The sequence below is a fragment of the Anabrus simplex genome, chromosome 1 (assembly GCF_040414725.1).
Source record: "Anabrus simplex isolate iqAnaSimp1 chromosome 1, ASM4041472v1, whole genome shotgun sequence".
Lineage (NCBI taxonomy): Eukaryota > Metazoa > Arthropoda > Insecta > Orthoptera > Tettigoniidae > Anabrus > Anabrus simplex.
The window spans coordinates 1,145,016,228-1,145,040,476 of NC_090265.1; the positions used below are offsets into that span (position 1 = coordinate 1,145,016,228).

General features: G+C 37.8%; 1 protein-coding gene across 1 annotated transcript in view; it reads left to right on the forward strand.

The window, feature by feature from the left end:
* Window positions 1–24,249, forward strand: part of G9a (histone-lysine N-methyltransferase G9a) — a 429,274-nt gene that overhangs the window by 67,322 nt on the left and 337,703 nt on the right. Inside the window, exons 5-6 of the mRNA XM_067137709.2 lie at window positions 5,912–6,172; window positions 16,654–16,832. Of these exons, the coding sequence (XP_066993810.2) occupies window positions 5,912–6,172; window positions 16,654–16,832 (440 nt within the window). The remainder of the gene's footprint in view (window positions 1–5,911; window positions 6,173–16,653; window positions 16,833–24,249) is intronic.

Consider the following 24,249-nt stretch of genomic DNA (forward strand, 5'->3'; position numbering starts at 1 on the left):
GTAGCCTAATACTTCTGTGCCGCACATAGAATGTAATCCGCTCTTTGTAAACTTCTTCATATGTGTAACAGCAGACAGTAAATTAACTATCTACATGTGAGTATTATCTTTAACTGGTAGTAATTAAGCGCTGCATTTAAATTGCCTATAAAATACTTCTAACAATGAAAGAAAATATGTAGTATTTTTCCATCATAAATTAACTTTTTTTGCTATTTGTTTTACGTCACTCCGACACAGATAGGTCTTATGGCGACGATGGGAAAGGAAAGGTCTAGGAATGGGAAGGAAGCGGCCGTGGCCTTAATTAAAGTACAGCCCCAGCATTTGCCTGGTGTGAAAATGGGAAACCACGGAAAACCACCTTCAGGGCTGCCGACAGTGGGGTTCGAACCCACTATCTCCCGGATGCGAGCTCACAGCTTCACGATCCTAACCGCACGGCCAACTCGCCCGGTCATCTTAAATTAGAAGCCATAACCTAATTATTTGGTAGAATTGGACAAACCAAGTATTCTTCAACCCCAAACAGCTGTGATTGTAGAGGTTATAGTACTCTTAAATTATAATTTTCCAACTTTGGTCTGCATATTCTGTAGGTAGTTACAATTTTTATACTTATTATTGTCGGTTCTAAGTTCTAAATTTTGTGCTGATGGTAAAAATGGAAGAACATTAAGTTTATGTGGGCTGTTCCAACACAAGCCTGTATAAAGCCTAGGATTTTTTTGCTTTACAACATTTACTTAGTAGAATTATTATTTTCTTTCTTCCCCAAGATTACAGTTTACAAAACAGGTAACTCCCCCGTCACCTGGCTAAGGCTTTGGCGTGGACCAAATCAACAAGAAATTACTCCATAACCTCTAATAGTGAAAAATTACAGTAGCTTAACTGTTAAGGTGAATTAGTGTGTCAGCGGTAACATTTCTCTGACAAACCCGCTTTACATATACAGTTGCACTTCACATTTTCACCCCCTTGTTCAAGACAACATTAACTTTGTGCGGTTTTGAATCGATGTGCGATGATTGTAAACACAATGCTACAACACCAGTTTCATCTTCGGTTTCAAACTTTTTACCTACACATATCAAGTAATTATGCTTGAATATTTCTTCCCCTTCCACCAATGGACGCGTGAAATCTCCGACAACTCTCAACAGTTGCGCATACGACACCAAAGACATTTTGAATACTTAATAAATTCACAGACGCACACCCGATCACTGTCATGTTTACTTCCCGTCACTATCTCGCTGCCATATTGGAAACAGCTGACCGTAAGCTCCTCCCCCGTTTCGGACGTCAATAACATGCTGAGTAACAGACTGCTTAGAGTTGGCATGGTTAGTAGAGTTAGTGCACAGAAAAATCTAAGTGACAGATAACCACAAGGTTCTATCCTGACTCCACTCCTTTCCAGCTTGTATATACTGTACTGATATTCCTAGGTCGAAATCAAGGAAGTTTAGATATGCAGATGATTGGGCAGTACCCACAAAGGAACTCAAACATCACTGAGTCCACACTCACAACAGATCGGAGTGTTCTAGGAGACTATTTCCGCAAATGAGGACTCCAACCAAGTATGACCAAGACTGAAGCTCGTTCCTTCCATCTGGACAACTGCATGGCTAACATGGATCTCAGAGTGTATTTTATCAACGTCCTTTTGCCACACAATCATTATCCCAAATGCCTGGGTGTTACTTTGAATAGAATGTTGTCCTTCAAACAATATTTGCTGAAGACTGCTGCTGCAAAGCTGAGATCATGTATCATCATCCAGAAACTATGCGGAACAACATGGGGCTCTAATGCTTCAGCTCTTCGCTGTTGGTCTCGTTCTGTCTGCAGCTGAATATTGTGCCCCGTGTGGTTAAACAGCCCTCTCATCAGGAAGATTGATGCTGAAATCTATAAAACAATGCAAGTGATCTTGAGTACACCCCTACGCAATGGCTTCCAGTTCTGAACTACGTCCCTCCACATTATCTCCGCAAATGTAATGTTCTGGTCAAAGATTACTGCAAGATACTTCAAAATCAGCATCTTCCTATTCATGCTGACATATCTGACACTTGTCTAACCAGACTTCGTTCAAGACAGCCTCCTATGAAGAAAGCTGCGAGACTAATCAGTTAGAACTTTGATATGATGCAACAGTGGTACCATGATATGAAGATTTTCACTACTCAGGAGTTTCAAGACATGCCATCAGTCACCTCTGACGTTCCTGGATTTGACCTACTTCGCAGGATATGATCAAAACTTGATCAGGATCAACTCTGGAGTTTGTGTGGACTATCTGTTTAAGTAGAACAAGTTATCTTCTCCGAAGTGCGACTGTGGAGGCGATAGACAAACAGTGAAATACATCATTCAAGATAGTCCCATAAGACCGTATGGAGAAGACATCAAGAAATCTGCATCAGTAGACTACATTTTGAACTTAGATTTTAGGTTGTGATCAACTTCGTTTTCTTTTTTGGATTTGTTTTCTATAAAATTTAAATGTGTATCATATGATTAATAAATATAATTAATAATACTGGTAATATAATAATAATTATTTAAATGAGTCATTCAATTAAGTAAGTTTGGTTTCTAGTGGTGGATTTGCGATTTTCCTCTGCGTCTATCCTTCCACCACTCCTGTTCAAACTAGTGATTTGTGAATAAACGAATGAAGAATTAGCACTATGATTTCTGTTACAAAACCAAAGAAAGCAAGACAGAAAGAAAATAGGGAATCGTACGTGATGATGTAGAGATTCAAATATGTTGTTTTTATGAATTCAAAAATGTCATGCAGTTGGAAATATATTAATGTTAATTACTTAAGAAGTAAATATTTGGCAGTCCTTACAATGTTTGCTTCTTAAAAGTAACATTTATGCTAAAGTGAGCACGTACCACAAGTAACATCACGGCAGCAAGTATTATTTCACATCCCAAGATCAAGAAGCGTTCATCACTCTAATTCACCACTAGTCAAAAAGTAATAGGTCAGTCTAACAAGATGCTTGGTTTTATTATTAGAAATTCCAAATTATTTACTCAACCTGAAGTTATTATTAAGTTGTATATAAGTTCAGTACGAAGCAAGTTAGAATATTCATCAGTAATCTGGGACCCCCTTTATAAGGACCAAACACGTCACATTGAGACTGTACAAAATAAATTTCTAAGATATTTATATTATAAAACTTTCAATGTATTTTGTCCATTTGACATTTCAACCCACTTTTTAAGAAGTTTGTTCAATTTCATGTCTTTGAAAAACAGGAGAACATTAATATCGTTACATATATTGAGGAAAATTTTGAATGGAAATATTGACTGTCAAGAATTACTTACCTTCATCCCATTTCACGTACCACAAGTAACATCACGACAGCAAGTATTATTTCACATCCCAAGATCAAGAAGCGTTCATCACTCTAATTCACCACTAGTCAAAACATTGTCAGTTTATAATTCAATTAGTGCACAAGTTGATTTATTTGCTGGCGCTAGGTTGTTCAATAAGCAAATAAAGGCCATTTTTTACTAAATCATCATTAAATTCCTTTTTGCTGGAATGCTAGGTACTCATAAGTTTTCGTTTGTGGTTATTTTTAACTTGTTTAGTAATTTTTATGGCTAATCTATAGCCTATATTATTATGTTTTCATTTGTAGTAATAATTTTAAAATTTGTTCTGCTTATTAGTTTTCTTCTGTACTTCTTTCTATTATTGTTACTATTGTTATTATTTTTGTATTTACACTTTAAGGTCTATATGTCATGAAGGAAGGTAATTGGGCTTAGCCTGTGTACCTTCATATTACCAAATCAATCCAATCAATCAATCAATCAATCAATCAATCAATCAATCAATCAATCAATCAATCAATCAATCAATCAATCAATCAATCAATCAATCAATCAATCCTGCAGCCACTTGTTTGTTATAAGAAAAGAAGAAAAGCAAAACCTGATTTGAATGATAACAATTGAGGTATATTCCAAATGAAGGATATCTAATAGTGTCAACAAGCAACTAAATTACTACACATCTAACAACACTGTTCATTTACTTGTGAGTGAAAATATTCTGTCAACCAGTGACATACTAGTTGATGATTAACATCTACCTCAGTCCGAAATATGTTTTTTTCAATAGTTTGCCCCTTCTCAACCATCTATACATTTATGAATTTTGCAATACATTAAATTACAAAGGGAAAACAATTGAAGTGGTAAGATTAACACCTGTGAGCTTAAACAATATTCTTGGGAATTCTGGTCCAAGACATTCAAATTCTATACAACAAATCTCACCGAAGGGGATTTTAGAGGTCTCTCCTTAGCTAGAATGAATATCTGAAGACTCATAACAGTGTGCTTGAATGCCATCTAGATTACACAGTCAAAGCACCTCCCGGCTTATCTCTCCATTTGTACAATCTTCCATTTACCAACATATTTTTTTGGACACTCCTGGCACTGAAAGCCATATGATGAATAAATAAATCTGCATAACAACTTGTAACACAAGTAAAATTTCAAATTCGTGCATTGGCTCATAGCAGGAATTTTAAACTTTTTAGAAAATACAATTGTCAAAATGATGAATAATCACCCACAAGGAAATAGGACTGTATTAGCACTAATTTCCACAGTGGAATGCAAAATCTATCACTCAAGGAGAACCCACCAGGTCGAGGAGTGTGTCAAAGAAGGGGCGGAACGAGATCGAATTTATATTCATTGACGAAAGGAGGGGAAAGAGGAGAGATAAACACACACTCTCGAGGCAACCGGAACTTGCATAGAAGTATAGAGAACAGTCCAGAGTGTTGCAACCGATGACGTCATCCGAAGTTTCCATGCCTATGCAGGTAGCAGTTGGGAGCTGGAAAGTTTGGATGGACGGTGCCACCCAAAATTTTACTTAAGATAGTAGAGTTTTTTGACAAACTTTGATGGAGATGAGGTGAGTTCATTACAGCATCAACCAACCCCATGAGCAACATTTTCACACCATTCATTACCGGAACTGGCTGCATAAGGAATAACATTACTAGCATCGTCGTTCATACCTTGGTCGCTTTCATATTTTATTGTCAAAGCCAAGGATGGGACTGAGACAGATCAATTAAAGTAACAAATTTGATTTAATCCATACCGGAGGACATAGCGCTCATTTCAGTACGGCTAAAATACATTCTAAGGTAAGGCATTGTACTAATCAATGTAACTGCAGGAGATGAAAGTTATGTAGAGGCCACAGTGCTAGCAGGTACAATAAAGGATTGTTGAGGAAGGTCATTTGTTCACAGACATTTGCAAAATGAATGCAGACTAAGTGGAAACTCGAGAAATTTATATTTATAGGTGATATAGGTAATATTGTTCTATTTTCTGTTATTCAAGGTCCATTCTTAAGTTCAAAGAATGTTTCAAATATTTTTTTCGTAACACTCCGTTTCCTTGTTAGTCCTATTGAAAATTTCACCAGAATTTTGTCACTATTTGAATCCAGGACTATTGGGTTGCCACTGTGCCAGTATGTCCCCAATATTTCAGAAACTTTCTGTGCTGAGAATTTTAAAAATATTACTTTTCAAAAGTTTGAAAAAAATAAATAAAGAGAAAACAAAAGTTTTAAATTAATTTAATGTAGAAGTTGATGAGAATGGGCCTTTGGTACACTCATGTCACTCAAAAAACGTGCCATAGAGTTAATGTCCTGAAAATTATTGCTATTAAAATTTAAAAAAGAATGCTTTTATCCCTGGGTTTCTTAATTTTGCATGAACTGTTGAGTATTACGATAAATTTTGTTGTGTATAATGTAATATGATATTGCATGAACCAAAATATATTGCTTCTTACTCATTTGTTGACTTCTTTTCTTCAGGCAGGAACTGCAGCTCTATGTTTGTGTCAAATTAAGACACATTTGTTTGTAACATCCAAAAGCCCATCGGGAGAGCTGTATTGTCAAGCTGTGGATTCAATGGATGGACGTTGGATTGGTTGTAGCAATGCATTGGGTACAGAAGACATCCGTATGTATAGGGCGAGCGTTAAAGTTCCTTACCTTATTTTGTGTGAGGTACATGTCAATAGACTTCTGAGACACAATTCTTGTCCTGGCTGTGGAGTATTTTGTACTCAGGTCAGTATATGTTATATTAAGCATTAAGTTAAATGTTTTCAATAAGTCATGTTGTGAGTAAAATTTAAACTTTTTCTCACTGTTAGACAAAATTGTAATGAAAAAACTACTCAGCCTTGAAAGTGATTGGATGGTTAAGAACATAATGTACCTTACAAATGTGAAATTTGAACCCTCAATGATTTACAGTATTCTTATGTCAGAGTTGCAGACATGACGAGCAGACCTGGGATTTTAAGGCAAATGCCTATTTTGTTCCTTAAAAAAATAAATAAAAAACATGAATTTTTAAAAATATGTTGATGTTTCGTGATAAATCCCTTACATTTTAAGAGTTTTATAGTGCCCTAAAGAGCCTATTTGGAACTTTAGAGCCTCTTTAACTGTTTAATACCTAAAATGCCTATTTTTCTTCATTTAAAATATAATTCAACTTCTGTAATTTTTATAATCATATAATGGATATCTCCGAATGTAGAGCAGAAAAGTAGAGGGTGAGTTTTAATAGAAACTTGATCTCAGAGACAACTATTGCCAAAGGAATGCTGAGTGACGGAGGGGGAGGATTAGCTCAGAAGAACAAGGTGCAGGTAGTAAAAAGGGGCATACTGTGTAAAGTTACCAGTGAAAGACCATCTGTTAAAGTGAATAAAATTCGTCATGCCTATAATGAAATCATCTAAGAGTGCGCTTATACAACAATGGCAAGATTATTTTTTGCCAGTACTGAAATAAAGAGGTACGTGCATATGTCTTAAATTTCACATTAATCTAAAACTAAGGTTTTGATATTGGGTCCTCCAATTAATTTTAGAGACCTCGTCCAGGTGGCCTGGGTTCGATTCCAACTACCGTCAGTAATGTAGAAAGGTGTGAGGTCTGGAACAGCGTTGACCCAGCATCGTGAGGACAGTAGGGAAGCTACAGTGAACAACAGTCACAGAGGCAAGGCAGTATGGCTGAGGGATGTGTTGTGCTGACCACACGACCACCCATTATCTGTAGGCCATGAGCTGGGCAGCAGCCATATTAAAAGCCAAGGCACTTCAAGGCCTGTGGTGTTCTTAATTAACTTTAGCGTAATAGTGGCTTAAATTAAATAGTTCAGAAGTACAATTTTAATTCAATAGCTATTCACCTTTTCTGTTCCTCATCTTAGTCTCTAATTTTCATCCCTTTATTGTGTTTTAGATTTCACAAGAGAAAATATGCCACATTCAGCAGTATGCAGATAGTGCCAGTCTTAAAGCGAAAGCAGCCATGAAAAGTAACATTAAATAGATTCTGCTCACACAAACTCTTATCTCCTACAACCCATAATGGTTTCTATGCTTATACGTGAAGAGCCCTAGTTGCAGTAAATATCCCCTGGAATGTTGTTCATACCCGGTTTTTAGAGATATTTTACAGAAATAAACCAAGCAGCACATAATAAGTCAAATTAAAACTGAACATCTGCTGTAACGCATATACTGCACGGGAGGTGGCAACATGGTTGTTACGTATCGATACTGCCATTTCTGAGGTAGGAGAACTTCATAGTGACAACTCACAAGCGCACACAGTTGTTAGGTTATGTCTTTGTTGGTTCACGGTCTGGTCTGGTGTGTTCGTCCAGCTGAAGAAATGGAGCCAAGCAAAGGAGAACAGAGAAGTGTGGTTTGTTTTCTTGTGGCTGAGTGTGCTGGAGTATGTGAAACTTGTCACATGTCTGCTGTGTATGGCAAATTACTCTTGATGTGATAGGGTGGATTGATGCCTTATCCGGGAAAACCGACGAATCACAGAGGAAGAAATTTGTCTTCAGGTTGGCATTAGCCATGGCTCCTTGCATGCCACTATCAAAGATCACTTACATTTCCGCAAAATTTGCGCACATTGGGTTCCACATCAACTGACGGAGGGACAAAATATTTACAATGCTAAAAAGAGAAAGATGTTCTACCTATTCAATACAATAATATATTGTTGCACAAATTAATGTTGCAACTTGTTTAATATGTTATGGGACTGGTTTTGACCTATATCCATGTCATCATCAGCCGATTCAAAAATGGCAAGAAGTCACACAAAACATTAAAGGGTAATTGCAACACTTATGACACTTTCCTTGAAGAATTAATAATTGAAGTTCATGTAGCACTTTTCAGTGAAGATAATTTTTTTGTAGATATCTTAGGTTCTTGAGCACTCTTGCTGTAGATCTTGAGGTTAAAAAAGGATGCTGTAAAGTCATGACTTCTTTTGACTGCAGGGCCCCTCTGCTTGTCACCTTCCTCGAGCGTGGAACCACAATCATTGTGCAGTGCTATGAAGACACTTTGCAGAAAATGCCACACGCCATAGAGTCAAAACGCCCTGGATGCTGCATTCTTTTTTAACCTCAAGATCTACAGCAAGAGTGCTCAAGAACCTAAGATATCTACAAAAAAATTATCTTCACTGAAAAGTGCTACATGAACTTAAATGATTAATTCTTCAAGAAAAGTGTCATAAGTGTTAAAATTACCCTTTAATGTTTTGTGTGTTGACTTCTTGCCATTTTTGTATTGGCTGATGATGACATGGATATATGTCAAAACTGGTCCCATAACATATTAAACATGTTGCAACATTAATTTGTGCAAAAATTTATTATTGTATTGAATAGGTGGAACATCTTTCTCTTTTTAGCATTGTAATTATTAGTTCAATATGGATCAGTGATGAAGTTTTTAACTTTAAAAGGGACAAAATATTGGCAGAATGGCGTCATGTATGAGTCATCTGCAGCGGTACCACAAGGAAGAGCGCGTTTCTTTCCTGTATCATCACAGGGGACGAAACGTAGTGCCATCATTTCGAACCCGAGAGTAAGCAGCAAAGCCAGCAATGGAAACATTGCAATTCTCCCCCACCAAAGAAATCCAAAGCTGTTCACACAAGTTTCGGTAAAGTCATAATGACTTCCTTTGACTCCAGGGCCCCTCTGCTTGTCACCTTCTTCGAGCGTGGAACCACAATCAATGCGCAGTGCTATGAAGACACTTTGCAGAAACTGCGACACGCCATAAGTCAAAACGCCCTGGAATGCTGCCAGACAGAGTCAATCTGTTGTATGATAATGTTCGCCCCCATATTTCCAATCTGGCGAAGGCTACGCTTCAGCGATTTGGTTGGGAAACACTTCAACATCCTCTGTATAGCCTGGATTTTTCACCTTGTGATTTTCACATTTTTGGCGACTTGAAGAAAGGCATTCGTGGACGTCGGTTTCATTTGGACGAGGAAGTGCAAGAGTGGATCCATCAGCGACTTACCTCTTTCTACAAAACTGGAATTGATCGTCTCTTCTCCCAGTGGGATAAATGTATTACCACTTTTTGGTAATTACTTTTGAATAAAACCATTCCGTGGTCACGTTGTAGCGGGTATTCGGTTTTAATTTGACTGCCCCTTATATATGAAAGAAAAAACTACTTAGATATTTGTTGCAATGAGGTCATTTTGTTAATCAGTGAGGATATTGGGGAGTGTTGCATGTCATTGTGTGTGTGGATGAAACCACCGTCTTAATGGGCAAGGTACATTGCTAATCTTTTAGTAGGAAAACTGGAACCCAATCAGGCATCTGCTGCTCACCTTTTTTGCTCTAAGCAGCTTGAGAAAGTCAGTAGTCAAAGCAATGCATACTTCATCAAGGAGGAGTTGTAACTGTAGTACAATGGAACCTCGATTCTCCGTTTTTGGAGGAACCACGAAAAAAAAAACATTCAACACTTGAAAATGAAAAATCCGGGAATGAATGAACCATTAACAATTTGGCCAAACATCACAAAAATGAAATATGTATACTTATAATCTTAGAAACATCCCTAAACCAAACCAAAGTAGAGCCCCAATGGGCCTTCCGCCTACCAAGCGGCCGCTGCTCGGCCCGAAGGCCTGCAGATTACGAGGGGATGCATGGTCAGTGTGACGAATGCTCTCGGCCGTTATTCTTGGCTCTCTAGACCAGGGTCGCCGTCCCACCATTAAATAGCTCCTCAATTAAAGGTAATCGTAGAATGAGTGAACCTGGAAGCAGCCCTCATATCTGGGTAAAAATGCCTGACTTGGCTGGGAATCAAACCGGGGCCCTCCGGGTGAGAGGCAGGCAAGTTACACCGCGCGGCCAGCTTCAAACATTAATTACCTGTACGTGACTTAAAAATCTCGAAACTTTACATTCAGTTTTACCGGGGAAACGTCCTCATTTTCCTCTGAAAACTTCTTTCAGTTCAGCAACTTTGATCAGCCAAACTCTTCGAAAAATCTAATATCTGTAACGCCAAGCCAAACATTCGACCACAGGTAGTTTTTAATTCTCTAATCTACTAAAATTAACCCTAGAACTGCTGCAGAATTATCTGTCAAATGCTGCAATTATTTTCCTCAATATACAGTAAGAAAATAAAATCATCCCTGTAAACTCATATTAATCCCAATAAATCCATATTATACACTAATAGAAAGCTGAAAGATTGATCAATACAAAGATGTCAGAAATAATTTTTAAAAATGTCACGATTTCTAACTATCGAAATATAAAATTATAATTTTTTTGAAAAAAAGGGAATTGTCAAAATATTTTGCTCTAAGAAAATAATTTCTGATATATAATTTATTCCTGAAACATGATATCCTGAAATACACAGGTATGTCCTTATATTTTCCCCACACAATTCTTCACTTTTCATTTCAAAAGCTAAGTAAAACACATTTTTTTCTCGAAACTGATTTTGAGTTCTTCTCTCGAATTTTGAACCTATAGCTTATTTTGGTTTTCTTAGGGCAGTTTCCTTTTTTGTGTTGCGATCAAAGTATTTATAACAATATACATAAATGTCAACAGTTTACTGGTTTCTTCAAATATTGACGTACTGCCAATAATAATGTATCCTGCACCGATTTGAACATCATTCCGGTTATCAGAATTTTCCATTACTTCCGAGGCACCTCGTACTTTGCTGTCACTTTCATTACTTTCAGGAAAAATTTCCTCGTCGGTATTAACACAATAATCGCTGTCACCATCAGTACTGTCGCTAAGATCTTCGGAAATCAAGCACTCGATTTCAGAGTAATCAACAAAGCGAGCTGCCATCTTGATTCTAAGAACATATGAAAATACTTTCATTCTACAGCGAAATAAACTTCTCCATACTGTTGCTTGTTTTTCAAAGACTTTCAAAAGTGAAGATAAAAGTATCAGTATTTAACTGGTATCTATATTAGTGCCATCTGGCATTCAGTTATAAATCTGTGGCAGAAGAAAGACGCCGTCTGTCAGAAAGACGATCGCACTTGACGATGCAGTGCACCGTCTTCCAGAAAGACAGTCCGCAGTTCTAGGATTAAGCACATTAGATACAAAAGCGCCCAACATGATGGCGAAATCCCTTTTTAATTTTTTCTTCCATTGTAATTTGGCCACCGGTATACTGTTCGTACTTCGTAGTCAGTTTATGGAAATCTTGTACCATGTAAATTATTCCTACATCGACTTTTAAAGGTTATGTTGAACTCGAGAATATGGTTTTGAATGTAAGTATCTATTCTCAAGTTCCCGAATGCATTATATTCAATTCTGCCAGTCACTAATCACAATCCTATTCGAAAGAGAAAAAATATCATTAACACTTCCGAAATTACGATTATTCGCGACCTTGAGCTCAGCTGGCAAGCTCGCTTGCTGTACGAGTCGGTACAAGTGCGAAATGATAATATTAAAATACTAAATTTGTGTTATTTAAGAAAGAGCAGTTTAGATTCCTGCCTGTAAGCCCAGTGATTATACAGTGCCCTGGGAGAAGTGCAGAAAACCTGTTCAGCGATACACTCGAAAAAGTAAAAAGTAAATAAACATCTAACCCTGGACATAATGTAGACGTTTTGCAAATACGAACATTTGACGAAACTTGTTCCTTCTTCATGTAGAGCTGTTGAAATGCAATCTGTCTCCTTCCAGTTGTTGTGGACACTCTCTGCTCTATGATTTCTGAGGATTCTCTAAGCTATACCACCCAAATGCGATGCTAAGTTCACCGCCGATCGTTTTTCCAGTACATCACTTCCTCAAATTACCGCAATGATGGGACGTTAACACCAAGATCTGTAAGTAGGGCCTATGCTGTAGCTGTACTTTCATGAGATACAGTTTCTTGAAAAACGCGTGATTGAGGATTTAACATTGATGGGAATGAAATTTCGGGATGGTGGATCCGGGAAATCGTTTCTTCGAGGAAGTGAAAATGTGGGATTTTTACAACGTGATTTAATTGGGATGCTCGCGGGACCACGTAATTTGAATGAATAATATGGGAAGACGTAGTTTCCGGTAACGTATAATCAAGGTTCTACTGTATTGTGGGAGTGTTGATGATTCTGAAGTCTTCTTGGTCTCCGATGCTGCTTTCTACACAGTTGCTACTGCTCCTTTCTATCCTATACTCACAGAAACAGTTAGGGCCTAGTTTCCTGCAGTAAATACTCTCATTTCAACAATTAACCCTAGAACTGGCAACTGTCGAATACTCAACAGTTTGGTCTCTGCTATAGTGGCACTGTCGAATATTCAACATGTTCGTATTTGATTACTTAATTTCCTCAGTTCTTCAGCAGATGTCATGACAATCTACTCTTTTTCATTCTCGATATCCACAGCAACCGTGAGTTCAGTTTCATTCATATTTACAACTTCTTTGGGCGCAATTTCACAGAAATAAATGAGTGCAGTTTTCCGACCATCTGTTTGAGCGCCATTGCTGTAGCGTTTGTAAACAAACCTCCATGGGCTCTACTTTGCTATTCTGTTTCATAGATTTCCATTCCATGTGAGTTTACTTCTGTATACAGTGGATGCTGTTTATTATGATCACTCTGGGACGCAGAAAATTTGATAATATTAACTGATTGATAACAGTAGCCGAAAAATAAAAATTGATAGGTAAGCTACTGTATTTATTCATAACCTACATGCACTACAATGAAATACTGATTCATAACCTACATGCACTACAATGAAACATGTACCAGAACACAGCACAGCAATACAGTTAACTGTTTTTAGCTATGTGAAATAGTCTCTAATTGTTGGTTGGTTCAGGTTCTCTCTCAAAAGTCCATCAATGAATCTTTCATATTCATAATGTGTTTGGAAGTCCACTGACCTACGCTGAACACCTCATCGCAAGATATCTAACGCCTTTCGCATTTCAGCATTCGTTGGTGTTCGTTAAGTTTCAGCAGCATCGCCATCATCAGCATCACTATCTTCTGCCCCGTGTTCTTCACATCTCATATATAATTCTGCGGAAGTAAATGCCTCACATATGGTGTCTTCTGTCTGTTTCACATCAGTAATGATGTCCTCATTACTAGTAATTACTCATGTCTAGTAATTCACAGTCATATTCAGTGAACAACTAAACACCTCAGAAGTATTCAACAGCAGGACGATACAGCACCCAACATTAACACAGGTCCATTTACCCTCACACTCATGATAGCGGCTTCCCTCGCTGACTCACGCCGAGCTGCAGTCCACAGAAATTCACAAACACAATAACTATATTGATTTTATAAATTTACTCATTCAGAATAAATATTTCAGGTTTCCTATGGGAATTAACATCTTTATCACAGTACAGTCTTCCGTTTAGTCGTTTCCAGCCCATCCACTCACTGGTCCCTCCAACACCACAACCACAGCTCCTGGTTCAGACCTTGGTGGGACACTTGTAACAGCCAGCACCTCTGTTGCCCTCAGCCCAGCCACCCAATCCCAACAAACTGAGTCTCTCACTGACTCTACCATGGAGGCCAACTCTGACCTCGAGTTCAGCACCAACACTGGCTCCACCACGGAGCTCAACATTGACTCTAGCTCCACCATGGAGCCCAACTGTGACTGACTGTCCGCGGTTAGCCTCTGTTTTGATAGCTTGGGTGATTTGAGCCAGAATTTTCGCAAAGTGGCTACAGGCAGAACATTATCATCGAATCTTCAAGAAATTCACAGGTAAGCTGGCCGACGAGAACAATACACGGAAAGGCCGCCCCAACCCACAAGCGGGCTGGGAGATCCCAGCTCGTCTGAATCACTAGCTCCTTCCACGAAGTACCGAAAGTGGCTACCATGGGGGAGGCATGTAACATTATCACTCTTCTTCTCTAATGCCATTTTCTCGTATAGACACATGATTGAACTGCTGAGGAGTGTATCTCAAACATCACCTTTGCATTTCAATTACAGGGTGATTAATTTAGAAGTTCAGAGCGGAGTGCCGAGGATTAGGCGCGCTGGGAAGCGGAGACAGCGAGTGCAGTGCCCGCAATGACAAGCAGGCATAGTCGGCTCAATGAAGCGGCATGATTATGCCTATAGAAACTAAACGAAACTGAACTCACCGGCTACATAGATGCTTTGGACAAATAAGTAAATGAATAAATAAACAAATTAAAAAATCGACTAGGAAATTAAACTGAACTCACCAGTATTTACAGACGATGCTGAAAGTGATCTCCTTCAGCTGCAATGCAAGCTTCACATCTTGTAATGAGATTTCGAAACACACTTTGTAGTTCATGGACACCGATAGAATGCACAGTGTTCCTAATTTCAATTTTTAATTCTTCTGCAGTTCGAGGATTATTCCTCTAAACTTTTCCTTTAAGATTTCCCCATGGATAAAAATCACATGTGCTTAAATCAGGTGAACGAGGGGGCCATAAGCCTTTACTGATGATCTGATCATCATCGAACACTTCCCGTAACCGTCGCATAGAGCTATGCGCCGTATGGGCCGTTGCACTATTCTGCTGGAAATAACCGTACCTTTTCTCTTCTTCAGTCATTTCAGCAAAAAATGGTTCCAGAATGTTGTGAATAAACGGTCAGAAGTAATAGTGTCTTGAAAAAATATCGGACCGATAATTCGTCGGGCACTGATAGTGCACCACACACCCACCTTCACATCGTGCAGAGGTCTCGGCTGTAAAATGTGCTGGTTGTCTGTTTCCCAGATTCTATTGTTCTGTGAATTGATATATCCACTCAAATTAAACCAGGCTTCGTTGCTCATAAAAAGAAAGTTTGTATCCACAATGCCGTCGTGGACACTACTCATTAGCCAATTGCAAAATCGTATTCTTGCATTGAAATCTGTAGGCAGTATGTTATGGACTGAATGAGTCTGATAAGATCGTAAATGTAACAATTTTGTTGCATTACATGCTGAAGAAGGCGAAATACCACTTTCCTGAGCTATTCTCCGAAGTGACTTATGTGGACTGACCTGGAGTCTTGCCCGTATATCTTCTAACCTCTCCCGAGTGAGAGCTGTTCTCCTTCGCTTTTTTTTATTATTGCTTATGGAACCAGTACTACGCCACTTGTGAACGAGCTGATGCACGTAACGTTTTGATGGTACTGTCGCACTGGGAAATTGTCTATGACATTTTCGAAGGCACCTTTCAACTGGTTTCTTCTTCTGCAAATAACACTCGACCAAAATTATTCTTTGCTCTATAGTGTATTTAACCATCGTGATGATAACCTCACAACACACCTTAAAAGTCCAATAGTTTCTAGCAAACTGAAGGACAGAATGTTGAACAGCTGTGCGCTGTCAGTGAACACTTCTTATCTTGCCAGTGTTGACAGAAGCCATATAGCGCTCGCTTGGGACTTCCCATGGCATGCAAGCAAAAGTCTGAACACTTAAATTATTCTCCCTGTACTTGGAACTGAAATAACATATTAGATTGTATTATACAACAATATTCACCTCTTTTTTCTGGCTTTCATTATGCTAAAGATAATAATTGGGGTCCATTTAAAAATACCGAAGTTTGTGTTGAAAATTATACTTCCGTACATTTTTAAATTAATTCTATCCACTAATTTCATGAGCCCCTCTCTTAACGTTCAGTCTGTGAAAGTTGCATTTAAAAATGCCTAGTTGTTTAAGAAATATTGCCTGTGGTAATGTTAGGTGACTCATCCTTATATCATGATAGAGGTTCAGTTTCACATAATTCTAGAAAAAATATTTTTCATGTAAGTAGATTAAATGGTTATATTCAGTTTATGGGCATTAGGAAAAAAAATGATGAAAAAACAATTGCCATAAGAAAATGAAGCAATAAACACCAAAAATATAGGGCAGGAAAACTTTGCTGAATTGTTTACTTAGTGTAACGTGGAATATTTGAATATATTCTTCACACGTTTCAAGTTTGTGTAATACATCATGATAAGGTATTATTAAAGTTGTTTGAACACTATTTATTCAGAGAGAAAACGAGGGATTTGAATGCCTTATTTATATTTATGCCTTGAAAAGATGTATTGTGTCTTTTGTCCTTCTAAATAATTATGAGTTTATGACATTTTAAAAGAGAATTTATCTCATTTGTTTTAATGTGATTTGGTTGAAAGTGAACTGTGTATATTTTAGGGGAAATTCATGCGGTGTGCTGCTCTTCACTTATATCATGAAGACTGTCAGCTGTTGGTTAATGACAAACCTGTGTGTCCTCATTGCGGTTTGGATTCACCTCTCAGTGAAAGTCTTCTTACTCTGGGGGTTCACAGAAATCCAGTATTCCTACCTCAACAGAAGCCGCCAAAAAAGTAGTGAGTAAAGTTGACCTATATCTGTTTCAGTACATTTCAGTAAGTTGGATGGGCTAAATGACTCAGATGGTAGAATAACTGCTTCTGAACTCAAATTGGGAAGTTTGATCCTGAGTCAGCCCAGTGATACTTGGAGGTGCTCAAAGATGTCAGCCTTGTGTCAGTAGATTTTCTGGCATGTGAATGAACCTACGTGGAACAAATTTATGGCATCTCACAAACCACACTGTGGTCAGTGTGATGTAAAACCAGTATTATTTATTTAATTAATTATTAGATTATTAAAATCAATCAAAGGTATTTATGTTGACAATTAGGCTGCAGTGAGAATTGATGGTAGAATGAGTTCTTGGTTCAGCATACTTATAGGGGTTAGACAAAGTTGTAATCTTTCACCTTTGTTGGTCATAATTTACATGGTTCATGACGCAAGTGTGAAAAACGGATATGACTTTATAACAATATTTTCTCACCCATGGGCAAATAATGCGAGTATCAAGCTCAAATTATTATTATTATTATTATTATTATTATTATTATTATTATTACATCATATGTGCATACGAAACGATCGCGTTGATTGTGAGGTTACGTCATGAAACGTGCTGTACATAAATATTTATGAGTTCAGTTAATGTAAATACCTGTAAATTAATATTATATAATTTATTATTACCTGTATATGATGTGTAATCCGCTACAGAATTGTGAAAAACACTGTAAAATCCAGAAAGGCTCTAGATCAGACTAGATGATGGTAGAATATTCTGTACATTATAACCATGTTGTTAGGCACTCGAGAATTTATGAGAAGGTATTTTTGTAACATATCTTTCTAGAAGCCTGACCAGGCACCTACAGTATATTAAGAGGTGGTCTTGATGGTAGAGATGTGTTATTGTTCAGTAGGAGTTTCACTGGTGAACACGTGTTGTGGTTAGGCTAACGTGCTGTTGTATAGAGCGTTCCAACCTTAAATTGCAGTACAGCGTAGATGGAGCGCGCTGTTGCGAAATTGACTCGTGAAGATCACGCTCGAGTGTGACTCAAACAGGGCGTCACAGTTCCACGTTTTTCGTTTATGATTTTGTAATTTTAAGTTCATTCATAAATTAATATTTGTAGGATGGTAATATAAATACAACATACCTTAATCATTGGCGTTGCTCTCATACATTGGACGTACGCCTTCTATCATTTCTGCAAGGCCTGATCTTCCCGGTTTGGATGAACTGGGTTTCGGAGATGAACTTGAGGATGATCCGGACGATGAAGAAAGTCTTATTAAAAACTTTTCATCGTCGACATCGTCCTGTAATTCGTCTGGTTTTCACAAATCTCTTTCATTTTTCTTTACTTCCTTCACGTAATTTGCCCAATTGTCTTATGGTTTTATGGCATAAAGATGTTAATTTAGCATTTGGAACAAAACCATGTTCATTACCCGCGTGGACTAAGGCACACGGTCCTCGGCTTTTCGATGGCCTAAGTCCCGAACTCACCCCTTCAATGGCGTCCTGCCGTGCACTTTTCACTGTCGTATCCTTCCATTCTTTTATCACTGTCTGCCCAATATTTACCCATGATTCATCTGTGTAAATTATAGCTCTATTTTTTGCCCTCAAATGTTCTATCTTCCTGAGATATCTGTGCCTCCAATTAATAATTTCATCGGTGTCAATGAAAGCTGCTTTATTATCCCGGAAGCCTATATCATGTAAGAAGCGATACAACGTAGTTTTGGAAAATCGTGGCAAAGAATCTTCTCCATTTACCCGACTCAAAATCACGTTCAATGTCGGTGGTATGTTAGCTAATAAAAGAGAGTGAACCACCCGACGCACTCCACTTCGCACAATTTCATCATATTTAATTTTCTTTGCATTTTTCTGCCGTCCTTCTGTGTTTTGCTTTTTTTTTTTTTTACCTACGGAACATTTCTTTTTAATTTGACGATCCATTGTACATCCTTCTGCACTTTTTCTTCGAACTAAGAACCCCCCCGCACGAGCACGAACTGACAACTACAGAGACTACACAAACACAGCAAACACAATCCACTTGTCCTCAAGAACTATACATTTATCACTGATCTTGTCCGGCTCCATGGCTAAATGGTTAGCGTGCTGGCATTTCGTCCAGAGGGCCCCGGGTTCGATTCCCGGCCGGGTCGGGGATTTTAACCTTCCATGGTTAATTCCAATGGCTCGGGGGCTGGGGCATGTGTCGTCTTCAGCTTTAGAATTCATCACAGGTAGGGCCCGATTCTTATAGACGTGCAGGTCGCCTATGCGTTGTCAACTCGAAAGGCCTGCACTCGTCCTCTTCGGACGCCACCCGCCATTAAATATTATATATATATATATATATATCACTGATCTTTATGTAATCAATCTTATAATACTGATTAAATGAACACCACTGCACACGGATGTCAGTTATATTTAAAAGCTCAGCCAGCCGAGTCAATCGTGAAACGTAAACAAACGAGATGTTCTCCCTGTCATAAATTAAGAGATAACGAGATAAGGACTTGAGGTATGATTTCATAATAACTTCCATGTCCGACGACCGTTTGCTTTGCTTTAACCACGCCATGATCCTTCTGCACTTTTTCTTCGAATTTAGATCCCCACGCATGAGCACAAACTCACGAACCACACAAACGAAATACACTTTCTCTCAAGAATTGTACATATGTCACTGATAGGTATTTAATTACTATTATACATACTACTGACGAAATGAGCACTGCACTGCATGCGACTGTCTGGAAATGTTAAAAGCGCATGTTTGGGAGATCACTACCGGTACTTCAGCCAGCCAGACAGCCAGCCAGCCGAGTCACGCACGAAACCAAAATTCAAGGAGATATTCTTTCTGTCACAAATTAAGAACTAAGCAAGATAAGAACTTCGGGATTGTTTTAAAAATAACTTCCATATCTGAAGACAATTTGCCTCGCTTTGACTCCTCATGCAAATTAAATAGGAAAGATGCTGGCCAGCGACTGACTTTTTCGTGCCTGTACATAAATTCCCTGAACATGACTGAAAATAAACGCATATATGGCATTTTGTAATCATTCAAATTTAAAAATAAGCTTATCTACGTTGAGCTGAAATGCTTCTTTACCAGCAGTAAAAAAATTAGGAAAGTAATGAATATAAAATAGGAGTTATGACATGATAAGTTCTATGCAATGAAGATTTTGCATTTATTATATAGAAATAATATGAATCACCACCTTATCAATACACTATTTTATTTATTACCAAACTGGTAAATAGGGTCAATACCGGTTTCGACCCCTAAGGGTTCATCCTCAGTTGACACATACAAAATATCTACAAAAACATCACATATAATGGTTAATGTTTAAAATTCATATGTCATTAAAATGCTGGTAAGTACATCTTAGTTTGGATATGCATATATTATGGGATTTATAAGTTTGCTCTATTTGAGCATTTATATCTTCTGTTCCTTTGTATACAGTATCAAAAGTATTGTATTGAATGTAATTCATCCATTTGACAAAATGCTAGTGGATTGACTATTAAGTATGTACATTTACTGAGAGGTACATGCTATTCTACTTTCCCATTTATATTACACAATATGAAGTAAAATTATTGCATTTGCACACATTTGATGATATTAAGTTCAGTGTAGGGTCTTAAAGATGTACTGTTTGGATTTTCAGTATCCTGATTACATTTCTTGTAGTGGTTTATAAGGTTTACTTATTCACTTATTTAGTTCAGTTAAATACATAGAAGAACCTTATTGATTTGAATTCTTATGACTAAAATATTGGTATTTGATACCTTGTTGACGTGGATCCTTAATACTAATGTATAAGTTTGTAGCACCTTCTATTCTTGTTTTTTGTCTTAAAATAGAGTTGTGTCTTGACACTGTTTATTTTATTAGGTATATAAAAGTCTTGTTAAAATGAACCCTTAGGGCTAAAACACCGGTATGAGATACCTGTTAAAATACTTTAGATTAAAGGTACTGATATGTGGTGCTATGTGCATATTCTTGAAACATAAATGAGTTTAACATAGTTTGATAACAGTACTGTAGGTTCTTATGATTAGTTGTTGTAGTTTAATGGCTGGTCCATTAGAAATATATAAATATTTGTTTGAATAGGACCGAATACATGTTCATGCTGTATGCATTACGAGTGAAATTGCGTAACATTATGATAGTAATAACTGGCAATTTTGTGGGATGCTGCTGTTGTTGTAGCTGGAAATCTTGAATGTTATTAAGAAAGCGTTCTCATCTTGTCACTTGTCGTATTCAGGTTGGGTTGGTGACAATTATGAGATGAAGTACATTTTGGATGTCGTATGTCTTAATCGGGTTGCACGTTGGTTGTATCGTGAAAGCGTGTTGTAAATTAATATATCTATAAGTAGAAATAATAAGTGTGTGAGATGATGTATCATAGGAATGTAGTGGCAAGTTATATATCGTATTACTTACGTTAGCTGTTGAGATCGTGCACTCTGTGTGGCTGTCTGTTGAGATCTGTAGCGTGTTGCTCTGAGGTTATAGTTTGCGGCGGTAGAGGGGAGGCTTGGAGGGATGGGTGGAGCGCTTGTAACGGGAGTGGGGTTAAAGGAGGAGAGGTCTTGGAGCGGTTGATTTGTATTTATGGATTTTTGTTTATCAATTCTTTTTAAGTAATAATCTTTCAGGAGGGGAATAACTGTATGAAAAAGAATATTATTTCTGTCTATGTTATCGTTCAAGTTGGAATTTGGGTTAACGTATTTGTCTAAGTTTATATATCGAGCTCGATAGCTGCAGTCGCTTAATTGCGGCCAGTATCCAGTATTCGGGAGATAGTAGGTTCGAACTCCACTGTCGGCAGCCCTGAAAATGGTTTTCCGTGGTTTTCCATTTTCACACCAGGCAAATGCTGGGGCTGTACCTTAATTAAGGCCACGGCCGTTTCCTTCCCACTCCTAGCCCTTTCCTGTCCCATCGTCGCCATAAGACCTATCTGTGTCGGTGCGACGTAAAGCAACTAGCAAAAAAAAAAAAAAAAAGTTTATATAGAATTCTTCTAGTATACTGAGCAAGGGGCTTTTTGGGTTTATATTGAGGATTTGCATATCATTACTGATGTCTGTAAATTTATGTTTCTGATCATTAATGTGCTGTCCCATGGCTGAGAAGTGTCTATGTCTAATGGCATTTACGTGTTCGTTGTATCGTATTGCATTTGGCGAAACTTTCCATTATATTACCATTTTCAAACTAAATTATATTTTTTACATTTTATTTGTTAACGGCATCGAATGCGCCTTGAAATTCTGTACATAACACGATATGTACCCATTTTAACTGATAACATTCTAATTTACGGATATTTGGCAAACCCGCTGCATTATAGTAGGACAGCGCTACCCGCAAAACATGGGAGAAGGAAAGAGACGAAATTATCTCATTACTGCTGTACTACAATTTAAGGTTGGAACGCTCTATAGGCAGTTAGTAGTCATCTGTTTCAACTGTGTTTCAAGTTGATTGGCAGCCTGTTGATGTTCTCGGAGTGAAGTGTTTTGTTTGTGATACAGTGATAAAGGTTATGTGTGTTTAATTTGTGAACAATTGTAAATAAATCCGTGTACGCTAGTTGACAGCATTTTGTGTGCGTCATTGTGGATACATCAATCATCTGCTGAAAGGTATAAAGTGGCAGGGAGGGATTCAGTTAAGTGGAAATGTTAAAAGCAGTCTGGCCTGTGCTGACTACTTGGTCTTAATGGCAGATTGTGCCGAAAGTATGCAGTCTAATATCTTGGAACTTGAAAATAGGTGCAATGAGTAAGGTATGAAAATTAGCTTTTCAAAAACTAAATTGATGTCAGTAGGTAAGAAATCCAAGAGAACTGAATGTCAGATTGGTGATACAAAGCTGGAACAGGTACATCATTTCAAGTATTTAAGATGCGTGTTCTCCCACGATGGTTATATAGTAAGTGAGATTGAATCAAGGTGCAGTAAGGCTAATGTAGTGAGTTCGCAGTTGCAATCGATAGTATTCTGTAAGAAGGAAGTCAGCTCCCGGATGAAACTATCTTTACATTGGTCTGTTTTCAGACCAACTTTGCATTGCGGAAGCGAAAGCTAGGTGGACCCATGATGTCTTATTCATAGGTAACAGACATGAAAGTAGTGAGAATGGTTACTGGTACACAGGTAGGAAGAATGGCAGGAGGGTATTCGGAATGAGGAGATAAAAGTTAAGTTAGGAATGAACTCGATGTATGAAACTGTATGCATATACCTGCTTAAGTGGTGGGGTCTTGTGAGACAAATGAAGGAGACTTGGTCACCTAGGAGAATAATGAACTCTGTTATGGAGGGTAAGAGTAGTAGAGGGAGACCAAGATGACAATGGTTAGACTCGGTTTCTAATGATAAAAGTAAACTAGTGTCATCATCCTGAGCTGGTGCAGCTCTTTTCATGCACACCCCCAATGGACGTGAGCTGCATGTGCCATTTCAACCACATACCAGCCCTCGTGCCATTCTTAAATTTCTGGCAGTACCAGGAATCGAACCCGGGCCTTCTAGGACGGCAGCTAATAACACCAAAAGTTACGCTACTGAAGTGGACAGTTTCTAATGATTTAAAGATAAAAAGTTATAGAACTAATTGAGGCAATGCACTACCTTTATCTATTTCATTAGCTTTGAACATGGTAAAGGTATTCCGGTTTGTCTCAAGGTGCTTTGCAATATGTATGCTGTTACACCCAGACAACTTCAGGTTATACAGACTGTTGTGATGTGAATAGGGTTATTTGAAAATATTTCAAATTCCTTTCAAGCCAGTAGTCAGTATAGCAACTATCAACTAGCAGCGTGCACGTTTCTGAACAGGGAGAGTCAGTGAATTTAATAGGAATTAGAAGATTGTAATTTGTACGAGGAAGTGTTGAGTGTAAATGAGTCAGAAACTGTATATCCCTCTACTGCACGAGTTTTTTTGGGTCCAGAAATTAACTGAAAAAAATATGGAACTGAAATATATTACTTAGTAAACAATATAACATAACTTGCAACAAAATTATATTGATATTTCTGGAGAAAAATCCATTTTACATTTTGTTGCCATGTGGCAACATTATGCATTCTTATGCCGATATTTGGTACTTTGAAAGGTAGTTCATACACATAATTACCATACATAATTTGGACGTGTTGAATTTTTAAAAGTATATTTTCAGGTCAGAAAAAAAGAAATAAATTAGGCCTACACATGTATATAAAAGCAAAAATACAAAAATGTTAGGCACAGTTTCTCTGTCTACAAGTCCTACTTGTCATTATGAAATGTCAGAAAACAATTGTTTTTTTTGGTAAAACACAAATACACCTTGCACTT